The following is a 15,762-nucleotide window of genomic DNA, read 5'->3' on the forward strand; positions in this document are numbered from 1 at the left end:
TGCCAGTCAGGATGGTGGCAAGGATTATCCCAACTGCTCTCATCTGAGGTTTACAACATTTTAAAACAGGAAGACAGAAAATGCCTCTTCTGGATGCCTAACTTTTTGCTCTTTGGAATGAACACACCAAATACATTAATGCGAGGAAGGGAAACTGAAGTAAAGAGATTCTAGGGTGACAAATATACGGCTGCTCTATGAATGTTCTTCAGTTTCATGTGTGTTTGGTCTCTACAGCAGTACCATTAACTGATGCTCTATACCTTCTCTTTCCAAGTGCCCATGCAGTGTTCAGCCAACAGCAGATGCTGAATCAATGTTTACATCAGCGCAGTTGAAGTTTTAGTTAGTTCTAAGTTGCTGAAAGAATTTTCTAAGTGAGACCATATGGAGCATCTTCTCTGATTTTTGTCAAATATTTCACAGCAATGTAAACACACTAAATCACTGCTGTATTACTGAAATTTAATGCAAAAATAAAATATGCTAAAATCTACATTTCTCAGCTTGCCACTCAAAGTCCTCCACTGTCTGGGCCCAATTCGCTTTGAGCCCCTTTTTCCACTATTTCAGTTCACAATCCTCATTTTCTAGCCAAACTGTTCTGCTAATCCTTCTCCAAACACACCTTACACTGTCTTCATTTAGAGCCCTCGTTCAAATTCCCCTTGCCTCAACACGGTCTCCTGAAGTCCAACACACTGCTCAAGACCAGTTAAATTTTTACTCATTCTCCCAAAGAAACCTCTCCATGTCTCTGGTTAGAAATCATTTATCTTCCTGTCTATACTTTTCCCATAGAATTTGGATCATACTGGCCTATACCACTGACAAGGGTCTAGCTTATTTTAGAATTAATAATGTCTGTGTCTGTGACATACTGAGGCTCTGAGTGGCAGGCTCTCATCTCTGACATTCATTTTTTTAATCCCCACAGTTCTGGCTGCAGACATAACAGAAACTACATAAGTCTGAGGCACTTTCCAATATGTGATTCTGAAATATGTATGACGTGAATTTTGTTAAGTATCTTGTTCTATTTATAGTTTTCTTAAGCTAACACTAAAATCTGTTCATGTTTAACCAAAAAAATCTCAACAAATGTCTAGCAGAGGAATATTAAAATCTCTCAGGAAGCAAGGGAAAAACATCATAAAATTTAACATATGCCATAGATAATACACAAAGGGGACCACCTAATGATGATATTCAAAGGCTGAATTATAGCCTGAAAAACAAAACTTTTCAAATTAAAAGAATATTCAAAGCAAATGAAGATCTGACACAATGAACCTTTAACCTGCAGCAGTACATTTAATATACTTTTTTCTTCTAATTTTCCCTGTTTTCTGGAGTTCTGAAATAAAGTGTGTGTGTGTGTATGTATATATATTGTATTTTATTTATATAAATGAATAAACTTCAGAATATGGCTTTACTATCTATGGTCATCTTAGCTTAAATATTTACAATAAATTTCAAACATGTAAACTACATTCCTGAAGTATATACAGAGCCAATCGAGCTGTTAATAGAAAAATTACATGTTCACATATCCTTGAAAGAACTTCACTTTTAAAAAGAACCCACCCTTTCTAAGATAAAGAATATTAAGGCATCTAATGTCCAACTTATAATTTCATCTGAACTTTTCCTATGATCACTTTGTAGAAACTTTCTAACTTAAAAGAGTCTAGGTTTCACACAAAATATTCTTACTAATTTCACACCTCACATTTGTATAGTGGACTACCCAAATAATCACTTGTTTTAATTTGGACCTAACTATGTGTGAATTATCGCAGCATCTCTTCTTTGCAGATACGGAAATTAAGAGTGCTGGCAGCAGAACTGTTTCTAGCATCTAAATCTAAAAGACTGTTTTCTCCTCAATTCTTACAATATTCCCCTGATAGCCTTGGTAAGATTTCTTACTATTCCATAACATATTTTAGTATTATAATAACTTTCTGAAAGTCAGATTCTTTTTTCAACGTAAGGATACAAGATGGTGCATTTAAAATAGTAAATAAGGGTAAGATAGTCCCAATTTCTTATTTTTTACAGTGTGCTATAAATTTTATTACTAAGGAAAAATTAACTTACACTGACTTTTGTAAGTTAAAGAATATTAAAGCTTCAAATTTGGCATTTCCCAATTTGAATCAAAATATTTTAAAAACTGCAAACATGTTTAAAAATTAACAAAGTGGAACACAAATTCTTCAAATGAACGGCCCTTAACTTGAGGTAAGTTACCACTGGAATACTCAAAGTCAGATTACTAGAGAGCCACATACCTATAAATATCATATCTGGACCCAAAGAGCTAATTCTATAAATTACTTCAACTATGCTCACATTAAAGATGCTACTAAAGACAATGCAAGATGTTTTCTCCATGAGAACCCACAAAACACTGTGCTCTATAGGGAGTTTGTTAATTGTATCTTCCTAATAACTGGTTTATTTTACCTTGGAAACTGCAAATCGTTTAAATGATTGTGTTTCTCTCTTCACTATTAGCTATGTAAAAGCTAAGAACCGAATTTGTGACTCATCTTTAGACAGTGTATAACAAAAACAGTAATTAGTAGCATGTGATATTTTATGTGCCAGGCACTATGCCGTGTCTATTTATTCCTTGTAACAACTCTGAGCTATTACTTCCAGTTTAAAGTGAAGAAATTGAAGCTTAGCATAAGTAATAACAACAGCTAACATTTAGTGAATGCTAACTAGGTAAACAGAAACTTCTGTTTTTCATTTTATTAACCTATTTAATTCTCATTACAACCCTATGAGGCATTATAATTATTTCATAAATATTTTACTTTATATTGTTGAAACTGAAGTGAGAGTTTAAAGATAGAAAATGAGAAGGTGGTAGAACATGTGTTTGAATCCAGAGAATCTGGCTCAAACTTATAAACACCATGCTATGACCTGTCCAAAATGAATCAACTGGCAAGTGACAAAGTGACTTGTGGCAAGTCAGCTTATAAGCCCATGTCTTCCTATTCTTCCCTTTGCAGAGATAGTACTAATGAGTACCTATAAGATTCTAGGCACTAAACATATATTACTCTTCAACTTAACCCTACAAGTACATATAACCATGTATAACCACTGGAGATGTTTGGTAACTTGTCTAAAGTCATACAACTAATAAATGACTGCAGTGGAAGCTGAACTTAAGCCCATACAGGACTTTATGCACTTAAGTTCAATGGCAACCTGACTCCAAGCTCCATGCCACTTTGTAATTCTGGAAGCTGACAATGGTCTAGCTCTATTAGGTTTTATAAAAAGACAAAAACGGGAAGATAATTACTTCAATAAATTCACTCCACAAACAGACATTTAAAGTTTAGAGCCCAAAACATCTTAATGTTAACAAAGGTCTCATTTTGTAAACATGGAAAGTGACGTATACAAATAAGTTAAGGAACTACAGAGGGTCACATAACACATTAGGAGAAACCAGAGTTTAACTGATCACCACCTTTATATGCTGATATATGAAAACAGACCTTTATGATTAAAAGAAAGAGTCCATGAAAAATACCAAAGAATATTACTGCTATCTCATTTTGTACATTTTACCAGATGACTGAGATTATTAAATTCAAATTACGAAGCCAAAGATGACCTCAGGATATATTAACTTCTGTCATATGCAATCCAAAATATTAACAATGGAAAAATACAATACAAAATGGTATCATACAATATAAAAGTCTATTCAACAGCTTTTAATTTAAACTGTACTCGATTTCATTCATTTTTATTAACCTGAGGTGTAACTTACATACAATAAAATGAATGAACCAATGCATTAAGTTTTGACATATGTATACATCATGTTACCACCACCCCAATTAAAATATAGAACATTCCCTTCATTCATGCCCCTTCCCAGTCCATCTCCTCCACCTTCTGCTCTAGGTATCACAAATCCATTTTTTTTTTCCACTACAGATTAGTTGTGCCTGTTCTGGAATTCATATAAATGAAGTCACAAAGCATGCACTCTCTGATATTTGGCTTCTTTTACTAATTATAATGTTTCTGAGATGCATCGGTAGCCTGTTCCTTTTTATTTCTGAGCAATATTCACAATATGCTTATCCATTCACCAGTTAAAGCAGACTGGTTACTTCCAATTTGGGGCTATTCTCAACAGAGCTGCTATGAACACTCATTTAAAATCTTTATGTGGATATATGTTTTCAAATCTCTCAGGGTAAACATCTAGAAGTGGAATTGCTGGGTCACATGTTAAGCATATGTTTAACTTTACATGTGATAGGATGGCTGCTCCACATTCTTGCCAAACATGGTATTTTCAGTCTCCTTCATTTCAGCCTTTCCACTCACTGTGATTTTGGTTTACATTTCTAGAAAGATTATGTTGAGCATTTTTTTCATGTACTTATTGGCCTTCTGCTTATCCTCTTTTGTGAAGTGTTAAATCTTTTGCCCATTTTTAACTAAACTGTTCAAGATCTCATTGAGTTTTACACCTATTTTATATATTCTCAATGTCAGTCCTTTGTCAGATATATATATATATTGTGAATATATATATATATTTCCCCTCAGTCTGTGGCTTGCCTCATTTTTGTAGCAATGTCTTTTGAAGAACAGTTTTGAAATTTTGATAAAATCCAATTTATCATTATTTTCTTTTATGGCTAATTCTTTTTGTGTCCTATCTGAGAAAGCTTTGCCCACCCTAGAGCTATAAAACTATCTCCTATGTCTTCTAGAGGTTTAATAGTTTCGTCTTTTGTCTTCAGGTCTACATTCTAGTTCTGTTTTATTTTTGTGAATGGTGTAAGGTGAAAATTAGTTTTCCATTGAACCAAACAAATATAAACAAAAAATTGAGTAATATCCTACTCAATTTTTTAAATTTAAAATTTATCCAACTCTATTTTTTAAATTTAAATTTATCATTTTTAAATTAAAGAGCCATCCTGACTTAGTTATTACTTAACTGCTTGCAAAGGAAACTGAACAATACATCTCACATAAAAGAAGCAGATCTGCTTTACAATAGATCTGAACATAAAATGTCATTGCAAAACCACATTAACTTCACTAATGTCAAATAACCTAAATATCCATGTTTCATGGCATATTATCTACAGAACCAAAAAATGTTCTTGAAGTTCTCACTATATCAAATGTTAATCTGAAATGTATGACCAAAAGCACTGAAACCATCAGTAACTTAAACACAAATGTACGTTAATCTTTAATCTGAAGACCCAGACCTTAGAGTACCAACTTATGAAGCTAGACAAGCTCACCTGAGTAGCTGCAGACTGACAGGAAGATGACGATGACGACGAGACAACAGGAATGTCAGACTGTACAGCAGCCACAGTGGTAGCGGGTGTGAAAATCAGCTGTACAGACAGAAAAACCAAAAAAATACCCTAAGACAAAAGAACATGTCCCACACACAATGTACAGCAGGCAAGAGAGACTGAAATTTGTGACAGAAAGACAATGCAGATTAGGACTGTCTCCTACGCAAAAGGTTTTACATGACAAGGAGAAGTTTTTGATAATAGAAAACTCAAAAGGAAAAAAAGAAAAAACCATCAACATTTCTCAAACAGTCCATGATTCTGATGAGTAGAAAATAAATCAGTGCTCAAAAAAGAAAATGTATATTTTGGCAATATAAAATCCACATACCAAATTTTTCCCCAAGTAAACTATTAATCTTTTCCTAGCTCAAAACTATCATGGCAGGATTCCTAAAATGGAAGTTGTAAAAGACAACCATTGTCACTGCTCTTGAATGCAAGTTAAATTTCAGTGAGAAACATGAAAAGAAACATCAAAAAGTCTTTTCAGTCCTCTTTACCCCCAAAGGACAACTATGCCACACACTATACTATTTCACTCACCTACACAGGACCTGTGTGTAGTACAAACCTAGGTTGCTCTTGATTTTAAAAGTATTTGTAAAGAAATATTTATTCTAAGTATAAATGCCAAAACATGTCAAAATTCAACAACAAAATAGCTTGCAAAAAAAACTTTACATCAAAAAAAAAAAAGACAGACATACTCTATTTAATTATCACCATCTGTTTAATTTTTTAATACTGAAACAATGCCATTAATTTAAAAAGGCAATACAAGCACTTAGAGATTACCCAATCCAACTTAGTAAATTATGACAGCTGTTTCAAAGAACCTGTGAATATCTCAAAATTGCATCAAAAGTTATACAATTCCTCAAAAACCATTTCTGTTTAAATTAAAATTATTAAGGGATCTTTTAAACTTCAGTTCTTTATATACTAAATTTAAGTGAATTAAACAACAAAGTATAACTTTCACAAGAAGGATTCAAACAGCTAAAAGCACTAACCCTAAAAAAATGTTCTCTCTAGCATGAACCATATGAAACTGTCAGTTTTAAAGGTTAAAAACAGCCAAATAGCAATCATTTCAAATGGTTTCCCTAATTTTGAAGCGTGTGTGTGCTAAGTCGCTTCAGTCGTGTTTGACCCTTTGCGACCCTATGGACTGCAGCCTACCAGGCTCCTCTGTCGTCCATGGGATTCTCCAGGCAAGAACACTGGAGTGGGTTGCCATGCCCTTCTCCAGAGGATCTTCCCAACCCAGGGATCTAACCGCATCTCTGACATCTCCTGCATTAGCAGGCGGGTTCTTTACCACTAGAGCCACCTGGGAAGCCCAATTCTGAAGCTTATTATCGATTAAATAAGATCTCACGGTGGGGGGGAGGAGACAACCAGAAATATGGTCATGTCTACTGAACAGTCTGTAAATAAAAAGGGTCATTATCACTGCTTCCCATTAGAAATATAATGGAAACTTTCTTCGCAATTTTAGTAAAGCACTGGGAATCCAGATATATATTCAGTTCACTGGATATCAAAATATAAATAAATTCCTATCAGGGATAAAGCTCTTCTCTAGCAATCTGTAAAGACATCCAATAAAGTAAATGTCAACCAATTTTTACATTCCTTTAAAGCTCAACAAGTAAATTAGGAAATCAGTAGCCAAATTAACATTCTTACATTAAGCAAAGATCAAAGTGATCATAAGAACATAAATCAGCTTGCAGATTTTAAGATGGGAACAACCAAAGACAAGACTCATCTGGTAAATTATCAAGAACTCCAATCCAGCTTTCAGAAGATTCCACAATATAAACTATAATTGTTAGTTAAAACCATGTTTTTAATGTTTCTAACAATTTCATCAAATCTAAAATGTCAAAGATACGTGGTGATTTTATATATCACTGTAAGAACCAACTACAATGCTGGGGTCCTGCCCCGGCATTGTAATATAAAATGCATCTCAGTTTTGAGATGTTAAAATATGAAAAAAGGTTTGAAGTAAAAGAAATTTGATATTAAAATATAATCACTCATGATACAGTATGTTAGCTACATCAAGGCCTATTAAGTAGAATTTTTCATGGCATAAACGTGTAGAGTTAATCACATACACACAAAAAAATTGTTAAACATTCCTTAAGTATTAAAAATGTCTCCTACTGCATCAAATCAAGAAACATTTTGATCTCTCTCAAGTTTTTAAACACTGAACAAATCTGGTAGCTCATATCTTACCATTTGAGCTCGGAGATACATTTGAGCTTGGCTTGCCGTTAGGGTAGGGGAGGTACTCCCTAGTAACATAGTCTGTTGGGTAATACTGCCACTGGTAGAACTGGAAGCCTGGGAACGGCTTATTAACTGTGCAGGTGTAGGAGAAGTAGAGAGGTTGATCTAAGGAAGAAAACATATCAGGTCATAGGCTTCCATTTCTTGCTTCCATGTCACTGATTTTCACCAAGTTGCAGTTAGGCAATCAATGGTATATATTGTGGCTAAGGAACCTAAGAAAGGGCTTCATCTTTGACAGACCTGTCAGTTCTTAGGTGATTATTTGCACATATGCAAACAACAGCATATATGGGTTAGTAATCAGGACCATTTTAAAGGATATTCTCATTGTGTTTCATAAGATTCCAACATCTTAAAATATCATTTCTACTACTTCCCCAAAATTAGGGCTATTATTCCATTATTTCAATATTCCACATAATAATTTAAAACATCTGAATCGATAGTTTATACTATTTTGTCATTTTCTGTCACATTTTGAGGGATTTCTGAAATGAATAAAAGTTAAAGCACAGATAATCCATTCACATGTATAAAAACATACACAGAACTAGTATAATCTTTCAAAAGTTCTAAGAACAGAATTGTTACTTCGCATACAGATGGAAAACTCCTTAATATTGGTTACAAGATTAAACTATAAAAACTAAAACTGTTGTTAAAGAATAAATTAGTGCATGGTCTAACTCTAGGCTATAAAAGAGACTAGTAACTAGTTTCATCTGTGAAGGCAAACTGGGTAGGACAGATAGGGAACAGGGCAAAGGGACACATGTAAACCACTACATCATATATTATCCACTTAAATATTTTTAATGATAATTAAAAATCCAACCTCTGGAGAAGGAAATGGCAACCCACTCCGGTATTCTTGCCTGGAAAATCTCATGGGCAAATGAGCCTGGTGGGCTACAGTCTATGGCACTGCAGAGTCGGACACAACTTAGCAACTGAACAACAACACACAATCAGGCAGACTGTGATTTAGGGAAATAGTTCTTGATGAAAACGTGACATAAAATGAAGACTGAAGTGACTGAGCAATATGGAATACAGTTTTGTAAGAAGTTAACATTTGTGTATAGAATAATAATTGCAAATATTCAAACAATAAAGTTCATGGCTAAAGGAAAAAATTCAACCACATTCTTTTTATGGACAATGCAGAGAATAAAATTAAGAAAGTTAAAAATAAAAAATAGTGTATTAGACTTCTGATTCAAGGAACAAGGCAGACTGAGCTAATATATCCATGTGCCCAAATGAAGGCACTGAAAAGAAGATCAACATGAAAAATAATAATATATAGCTGAAACCAAAAAAAGGAGGGGAAAGGGAAATTTCCAGGAGCCAGAAAGGAAGAAACTCAGATACAAGACCCAGGTAACAGCAAGGCAAGCTAGAGAGATATTGGCCCACAGAGCTAGAAGACCTGATTTTGAACCTATTTCACGGGGGACCTAGAAGTAAATCTCCTTCTGAGCCAATATCCTCAAAAGGGCTCCTCAACAGGGGAAAAGCAGCTGGGAAAGCTCTGCCCATGCGTCCTGAAAAGCAGCAAGAAAGCTTGTTATATGCCCCATTCCCAGTGGAAGGAGAGAGGTTCCTATGAGAATCAAAACTCTAGGCGTGTGCCATACAGGAGTACACTACCTGCACAGTTCCATCATCTATCCCCAAACATCAGCATTCGTACTAAACCAGGACATCTGTCATCCTCAACAAGTGACTGGAGGGAGCTGAGTGACGGTTATACAGGGGCTCTCTCTTTACTGTTTCTGTAACTTCTTGAGTCTATAATTATTTAAAAATAAAAAGTTAAGAAAACTGCATAGTGGGTACATGAGTTAGTTAACTGACTCTTGAAATTTATTTGTATCTTTTAAGTATTTCTTAATTTTAATAAAATATTGTCCATGGAATTTTCCAGGCAAGAATACTGGAACAGATTGCCATTTCCTACTACAGGGAATCCTCATGGCCCAGGGATATAACCAGCATCTCTTGTGTCTCCTGCTTGGCAGGTGGATTCTTTACCACTCACGCCACCTGGAAAGCCCAACTAAAATCTGTAATTCAGTGCATAAATACAAGTAATAAAATACAAAAAATCATTCTATAATCTGGCTTTTATTCCTAGCATACCACTAAAATCCCATTAGCAAAAATCACCACTACCTTATGACAAATTCAGTGGATTCTTCTTAGAAATCTTTTTCAATCTTCTTTACCAGCTCTTTCTAGCCCACTCTCAAACTCTTCATCCTTTGTTCCCAACACTTTTCCTCTTCAATTCTTAGATTATCCTATCTACTCCCATAGTTTGAAATAATTCCATCTTAAAGACGCTCAATCCTTGATGACAAATCCTTCCTCTCCAGGTCAAAATAAGTAACAGAATACATCTTTCTCGATGTCTCTTAAACTGACTCAAACCCAACATGTTCAATCACCAAACTCATTATCATTCCTCCTTAAACCAGCTTCTCCTCAAATGGCCACTGACATCTTCTAACACTCTCCCAAGACAGACTATCTGGAAGTCATCATAATTCCTCTCTCTCCTATAACTCACACATAGAATCAGTCACATATCTTACTGTTTCTATACCTCTATCTTTCTCAATTTCATTCTGATTTTGAATCACTTTGAGTCTCTGAGCCCACAGCACTTCCAGCTACTTTACCAGCTGCAAACTGATCTCCCTGCTTGGAATATTATCTCCTCTGACTTGCCAGATAATCCTTCCCATTAATTAACCATTTAAAAATCTCTGGTAACATTCAAATTCCCCTGACTACTGCTCTAGTATCATCTCTTCCTACTCCTCCATAGAGCTGTTGACAATGTCATAACATCTCAGGCCTTTGTGGCTTGGCAACAACGCTTCTGACTTAATTGAGCATGACCTACGACTATACACCACACCTCTTCCCCACCCCGTGTAGCAAATAACTCCCTCTCAAAAATCACCTGCTGAGCTTTTTAAGGCATCCCTATACCCCACAGTAGAACTGACTATTCCCTCTCCCCTTATACCTGTTATCCTCTATAACTTCCATATACTTCTGGCACATACTTCTATCTCACTCGTCTAAACAATGATTTTTTTAAGAGTGGGGCCCATGTGTTATTTAACTTCTTATATTCAATATCTATGAGAGCACCTTCAATTAATGTTAATTAATTTAATGAACGCCATGTTATTTTAAGGCATACTTCATACTTTAAATGTAATATCATACAGAGTGAGCGTGCATGTGTGTAAGAAGAAAAATCAATGCTGGTACAGCCTCTAACAAAACACAGTAAAAATGCAGATAGTGTGGTGATACTAGTTTCACCTCTATCTTTGATGTGCTATATAATAAATTATTAATACCCTCCCCCACAGAAAACATATTCTTTTTCTACACCACTCCACAAACGTTTTTGGATAATCCCTTGCCCCAAAGATTAAATCACTTAGAGTAAAACTGGTCCATGTTTTCTGACTCATTTTGGCATACAGGGTGCTTTCCTATACCCTGAGAGCTTGTTAATTGGGTCACTCTACAGTAATAATGCCTTGCCACTGTTTTCCAGTCAGTGATTCTTAAAAAAATAAAAAAGGAAGGTAGGTACGTAAGCAGGAAGGAAGATACTCTAATAAAGGACAGACCACACACTCTTTAAACAAAAACATAAAAGTCTTCTTAAAAACTGACTGGCTGATAGCTAAAGTGCTTGAGAATACTCTCTAAGGAAGTAGAACAAAAAGTATTTACAAATAGAATGCTTTCTTTTTCTTAAAAAAGAAAAAAAAGGAACTAAGAAAAGAGTAACCTCCAAGCCACCTGCATTTCACTTTGTCAAAGTTGTGAGATCAAAGAATAAATGTTTATTTTTAAGTTCCAGATGGCAAGCACCATTTCACAGTGTCTACTAATGAAGGTGTAATCCATAAGGGCAAGATCAGCATCCAACCCTGCAAGAAATCCTTTCCTTTGCAGAACTGATCTGTTCTCCTCTATTTTCTGCTCTGCTCATCTAAACCAGATGCCCTAAACTCTTTCCATCATCTTCTCTGTCACTTCTATCTCAACATTCGTAACTCCCTTTCATTTTAAAGCCTTTGCCAATCCTGTCACTTCACAACCCACCCCCACACTCCATAAAATAACTTACTTCTTTAGCCTTATTACTGGAAGCTCTCCCTCTACTGACACTTCAAGTGACCAAAGGAAACCAAATCTGCCAAGAAAAGCCATGTAACTTCCAACCCCTCCTCGGTGGCCCCAGTAGGAGGTTACACAGAGTACTCCCTGAAACCAAAGCCTATTTGAGATCCACCACAGCCATTTGACTCATTGGAAAACCTGATGCTGGGAGGGATTGGGGGCAGGAGGAGAAGGGGACGACAGAGGGTGAGATGGCTGGGTGGCATCACCGACTTGATGGACATGAGTTTGAGTGAACTCCAGGAGTTGGTGATGGACAGGGAGGCCTGGTGTGCTGCGATTCATGGGGTTGCAAAGAGTCGGACACGACTGAGCGACTGAACTGAACTGACAGCCATTTGACTGATCAGAATACATAAGGTGCATTTACAGAGAGACATGGTACACTGATATTAGAAGGCTGATGTATGTCTATATTCAATAGCATGAAAATATTTTTATGACCTACTGCTAAGTGAAAAAACTTGTCGAACATGTACAATACCAGTATCTGCATGTTCATGTATGGATATATACATACCATACACGTGGAAAACATGTTAAGAGACTACATTATATATACATACAATAATGCATACTCATAAAACTATCTGATTAGATTTGATATCAATATGTACACACTCACACACACACATATTTGGAAGAATAGTCACCAAAATGCTAGAGGTGAATCATGCCTACTAGAGGTAAAATTTGGGAATCATTTATATTTTCTTTTTCAAAGTTTTTGTCTTTTCTATGTAGGTATTAACTTGAGAATCAGAGAGAAAATGTTTTACTTTCTTTTATATTTAGTACATTATTTTGTTTTTATCACATTAAAGCAGCATATACATTTTCTTGCCTCATTCAGTGGCAATCTGTATGTGAGTAATTCAGATACCTAGGAGTATAAAATATTACATAGAAATTTCAAGTAATAATACCTATCCATGAAGGATTTCCTTTTTAAGAGACCACGTATTTTTAATAATGAAGTGAAGTAAAATGCCTATCCTATTATAGAAAATCATTATTTCTACTTTCTGCAATACAAGCTGTAAAAACAGCAGCAAAACAATCAAACAAAAAACTTCACGACCTCCTAACTACCCTCAGACTTTTGACACCCTCAGACACTTAAAAAGGTTGCAACGCTGAAACAATTAAAACACTGGAAATAATGGTCCAGCAACAGAAATGATTACATAAGATAAAGTGCAGCCATACTGTGTGCAACACTATACAGTAGCTCAAGTAGCTGAGTGAGATAAAAAGCTCTGAAGACACACTGTTAAGTATAAAAACAAAATGCAGAAGACCTACCTATGTTTATGGCATGTTTAAAAAACTGTATATTAAACACATATGCACACACTTCTTATACTATTTATGTTCTTAATGTATAAGACCTGAAAAGATATCCAGCAAACTGAGGAGACAGAAGGACTGAAAGGAAAGAAAGAAGGCTGAAGAGGACTTAACACTTTATCTGCACTACTGGAATATTTTATAAGAATCCAGTACAACTGCTCACGACCATACAAATATGAAGGCTACAGTTTTATTTTAGACTGCTGTTAAGTTGTGGAGTAGATTTCTAACTATCAGTTAAAATTAAATATTTTCAGAATCCTTGAAAACAGTAGTTTTAAAACTTAAAATACCTTCTAAAATTAATAGAACATAAGTATCTATGGTTTTAAGCAAGTAATTTTCCCTCAGATAAATTTATAATGAATTCATTTGATATGTAATTGATCCGATTTAGACATTTTTTGAGAAAACTGATCATTTATAAGTGATCTCACCAATCTCACCAATAAGTACACTCTTAGGAAACTTTTTAAAAAAGCATTACTAGATAGAAAGACACATAACATTCAATCCAAGTTTACTTATAACAACAAAAAAAGAAAACAAATGGAAAAGTTAAAATTGCTAGGAAGCAGAAAATAGTTTTAAGTAGAATATTATGTAGCCATTAAAAGTCATGTTTATAAAACAATAAATACTGAAGATAATGGGCTTCCCTGATAGTTCAGTTGGTAAAGAATTCGCCTGCAACAGAGCAGACCTGGGTTCAATACCTGGATGGGGAGATCCCCTTGATAAGGGAAAAGCTACCCACTCCAGTATTCTGGCCTGGAGAATTCCATAGACTATAGTCCATGGAATCGCAAAGAGTCAGACACGACTGAGAGACTTTCACTTCACTGAAGATAATGGTCTGAGCACACCCATTTGCTTCCCCCTCCTACTTACTGAAACAGCAGTTAAAAGACAATAACAAAAATGATTGGGGGAAACAAAAATACAAATTTAGACTGTGGGACAAGTGACCTGAGCTGTTTAAAAAAAAAAAGGAAGGGGGAACAGGGGAGACTTTTTATATTAAAGGAAAACAGGACACTCACATGCAATGTGTGAGCCTTAACTAAATCTTGGGAAAATGTATTCTGGAGACTACTGGGGGAATCCAAATATGACGCATATACTAGATATTGTCTCGATATTAAATTTCTTAGGTGTGATATGTGGATGTGGTTATGTAAGACAACCTCCCTCCTGGATAATACATGCTAAGTACTTGGGACTGAAGTGTCATGATGTCTTCAACTTATTTTAAAAATGGTCAGGAAAACAGTGTATAATAGAGAGGAAGTTAACAACTGTTGTAGACAGCTACATTAAGAGTACACAAGGGTCAATGCTTAATCTTACCATTTTTTTGTGGCTTTAAATGTTTTTTTCCAAAAAGAACTTAGGGGATTAAAAAAAAAAAAAAACAGTGTCAGAGAAAACACACATACAGCAAAGAGAGAGAGAGAGAGAGAGAGGAGGGTACCATCTGCATTTCTGTAAGACCTAAAGAAGATGGGATCATACTAATAGATAAAACAGAGAAGGAAGCTATAATCCAGAATACAGGAGGAAACAGATTAGAGTGGATTAGACTCAGAAAAGCATCTGCCTCCAATGTGGGAGACCTGGGTTCAATCCCTGGGTTAGGAAGATCCCCTGGAGAAGGAAATGGCAACCCACTCCAGTACTCTTGCCTGGAGAATCCCATGGATAGAGGAGCCTGGTAGGCTACAGTCCACAGGGTCGCAAAAAGTTGGACACAACTGAGCGACTTCACTTCACTTTAGACATGAAAGCAGAGGTAAGAAATGCAGCCAAAAACTGAAGGATTTTATCTACAGGTCTGTCTAGAAAACAGACTTACCATACATAATCCCACCCCTCTCCCATGCAGAACAGGCACTGAGACCTAGAAAGGAAGGAGACTTCTCTACAAGTCAAGGAACTGTCAAGGAAAGGCTAGGCTTCTAGAGTGGGTACTCATACCTGGAAGTAAAACTCTCTTTACTCTGAAACTACTGGCTCACCAGCCTAACAGCCAGCTTCTAATCTGTATACATTCAATTCTAAATCTGCCAAAGATATATCCTTCCCACTGTTACCACTAATGCTGTTTCCACCTGCAAAGAAAGAAATCTTAAATCGGTCTTTCCACTAAGGAAAGGGAAAGAGGTCTGTTAGGGCCAGACCTATCTTCAGAGCAGTGGAAGAAAGCCATGCTGATTAATTTATATAATCATCTACTCTTAAATATAAACAGAAAACCAAGCATTTTAAGAGAACACTGCTTTCTAAGAGAAAAACCAACAGCATGAAAGGAAAAGACCAAGATAGTTTCTAAGGAATATAAATGATTCAAGAAAAAGAATTTTGAAATCTGATAAGAGATCTAAATATTTCATCCATAACAGAAAAACAGGATTCTAGGAAAAAGAAAATGCTCTTAGAAATTGGAAATATGAAGGCTAAACTAAAATTTTCTTTTAAAAAGAAGGGGTTTAAA

The 15,762-nt window shown here is 35.4% G+C and overlaps 1 protein-coding gene across 7 annotated transcripts in view; it reads right to left on the bottom strand.

Annotated features, from left to right (window-relative positions):
* The window catches only part of PHC3 (polyhomeotic homolog 3), an 80,274-nt gene that overhangs the window by 48,003 nt on the left and 16,509 nt on the right, over positions 1 to 15,762 (bottom strand). For 6 of the 7 annotated variants that reach the window (XR_005722547.1, XR_005722546.1, XM_040248820.1 and 3 more), the window contains exons 5-6: positions 7,638 to 7,796; positions 5,319 to 5,417 (exon numbers count right to left, since the gene is read on the bottom strand). Coding sequence is in view for 5 of the 7 variants with exons in the window: in XM_040248820.1 (XP_040104754.1) it covers positions 5,319 to 5,417; positions 7,638 to 7,796 (258 nt within the window). In the remaining 2 variants the exon portion in view is untranslated. The remainder of the gene's footprint in view (positions 1 to 5,318; positions 5,418 to 7,637; positions 7,797 to 15,762) is intronic. The other variant, XM_040248849.1, reaches the window with a different exon arrangement.

This window comes from Oryx dammah, unplaced genomic scaffold (genome assembly GCF_014754425.2).
Source record: "Oryx dammah isolate SB20612 unplaced genomic scaffold, SCBI_Odam_1.1 HiC_scaffold_2, whole genome shotgun sequence".
NCBI lineage: Eukaryota > Metazoa > Chordata > Mammalia > Artiodactyla > Bovidae > Oryx > Oryx dammah.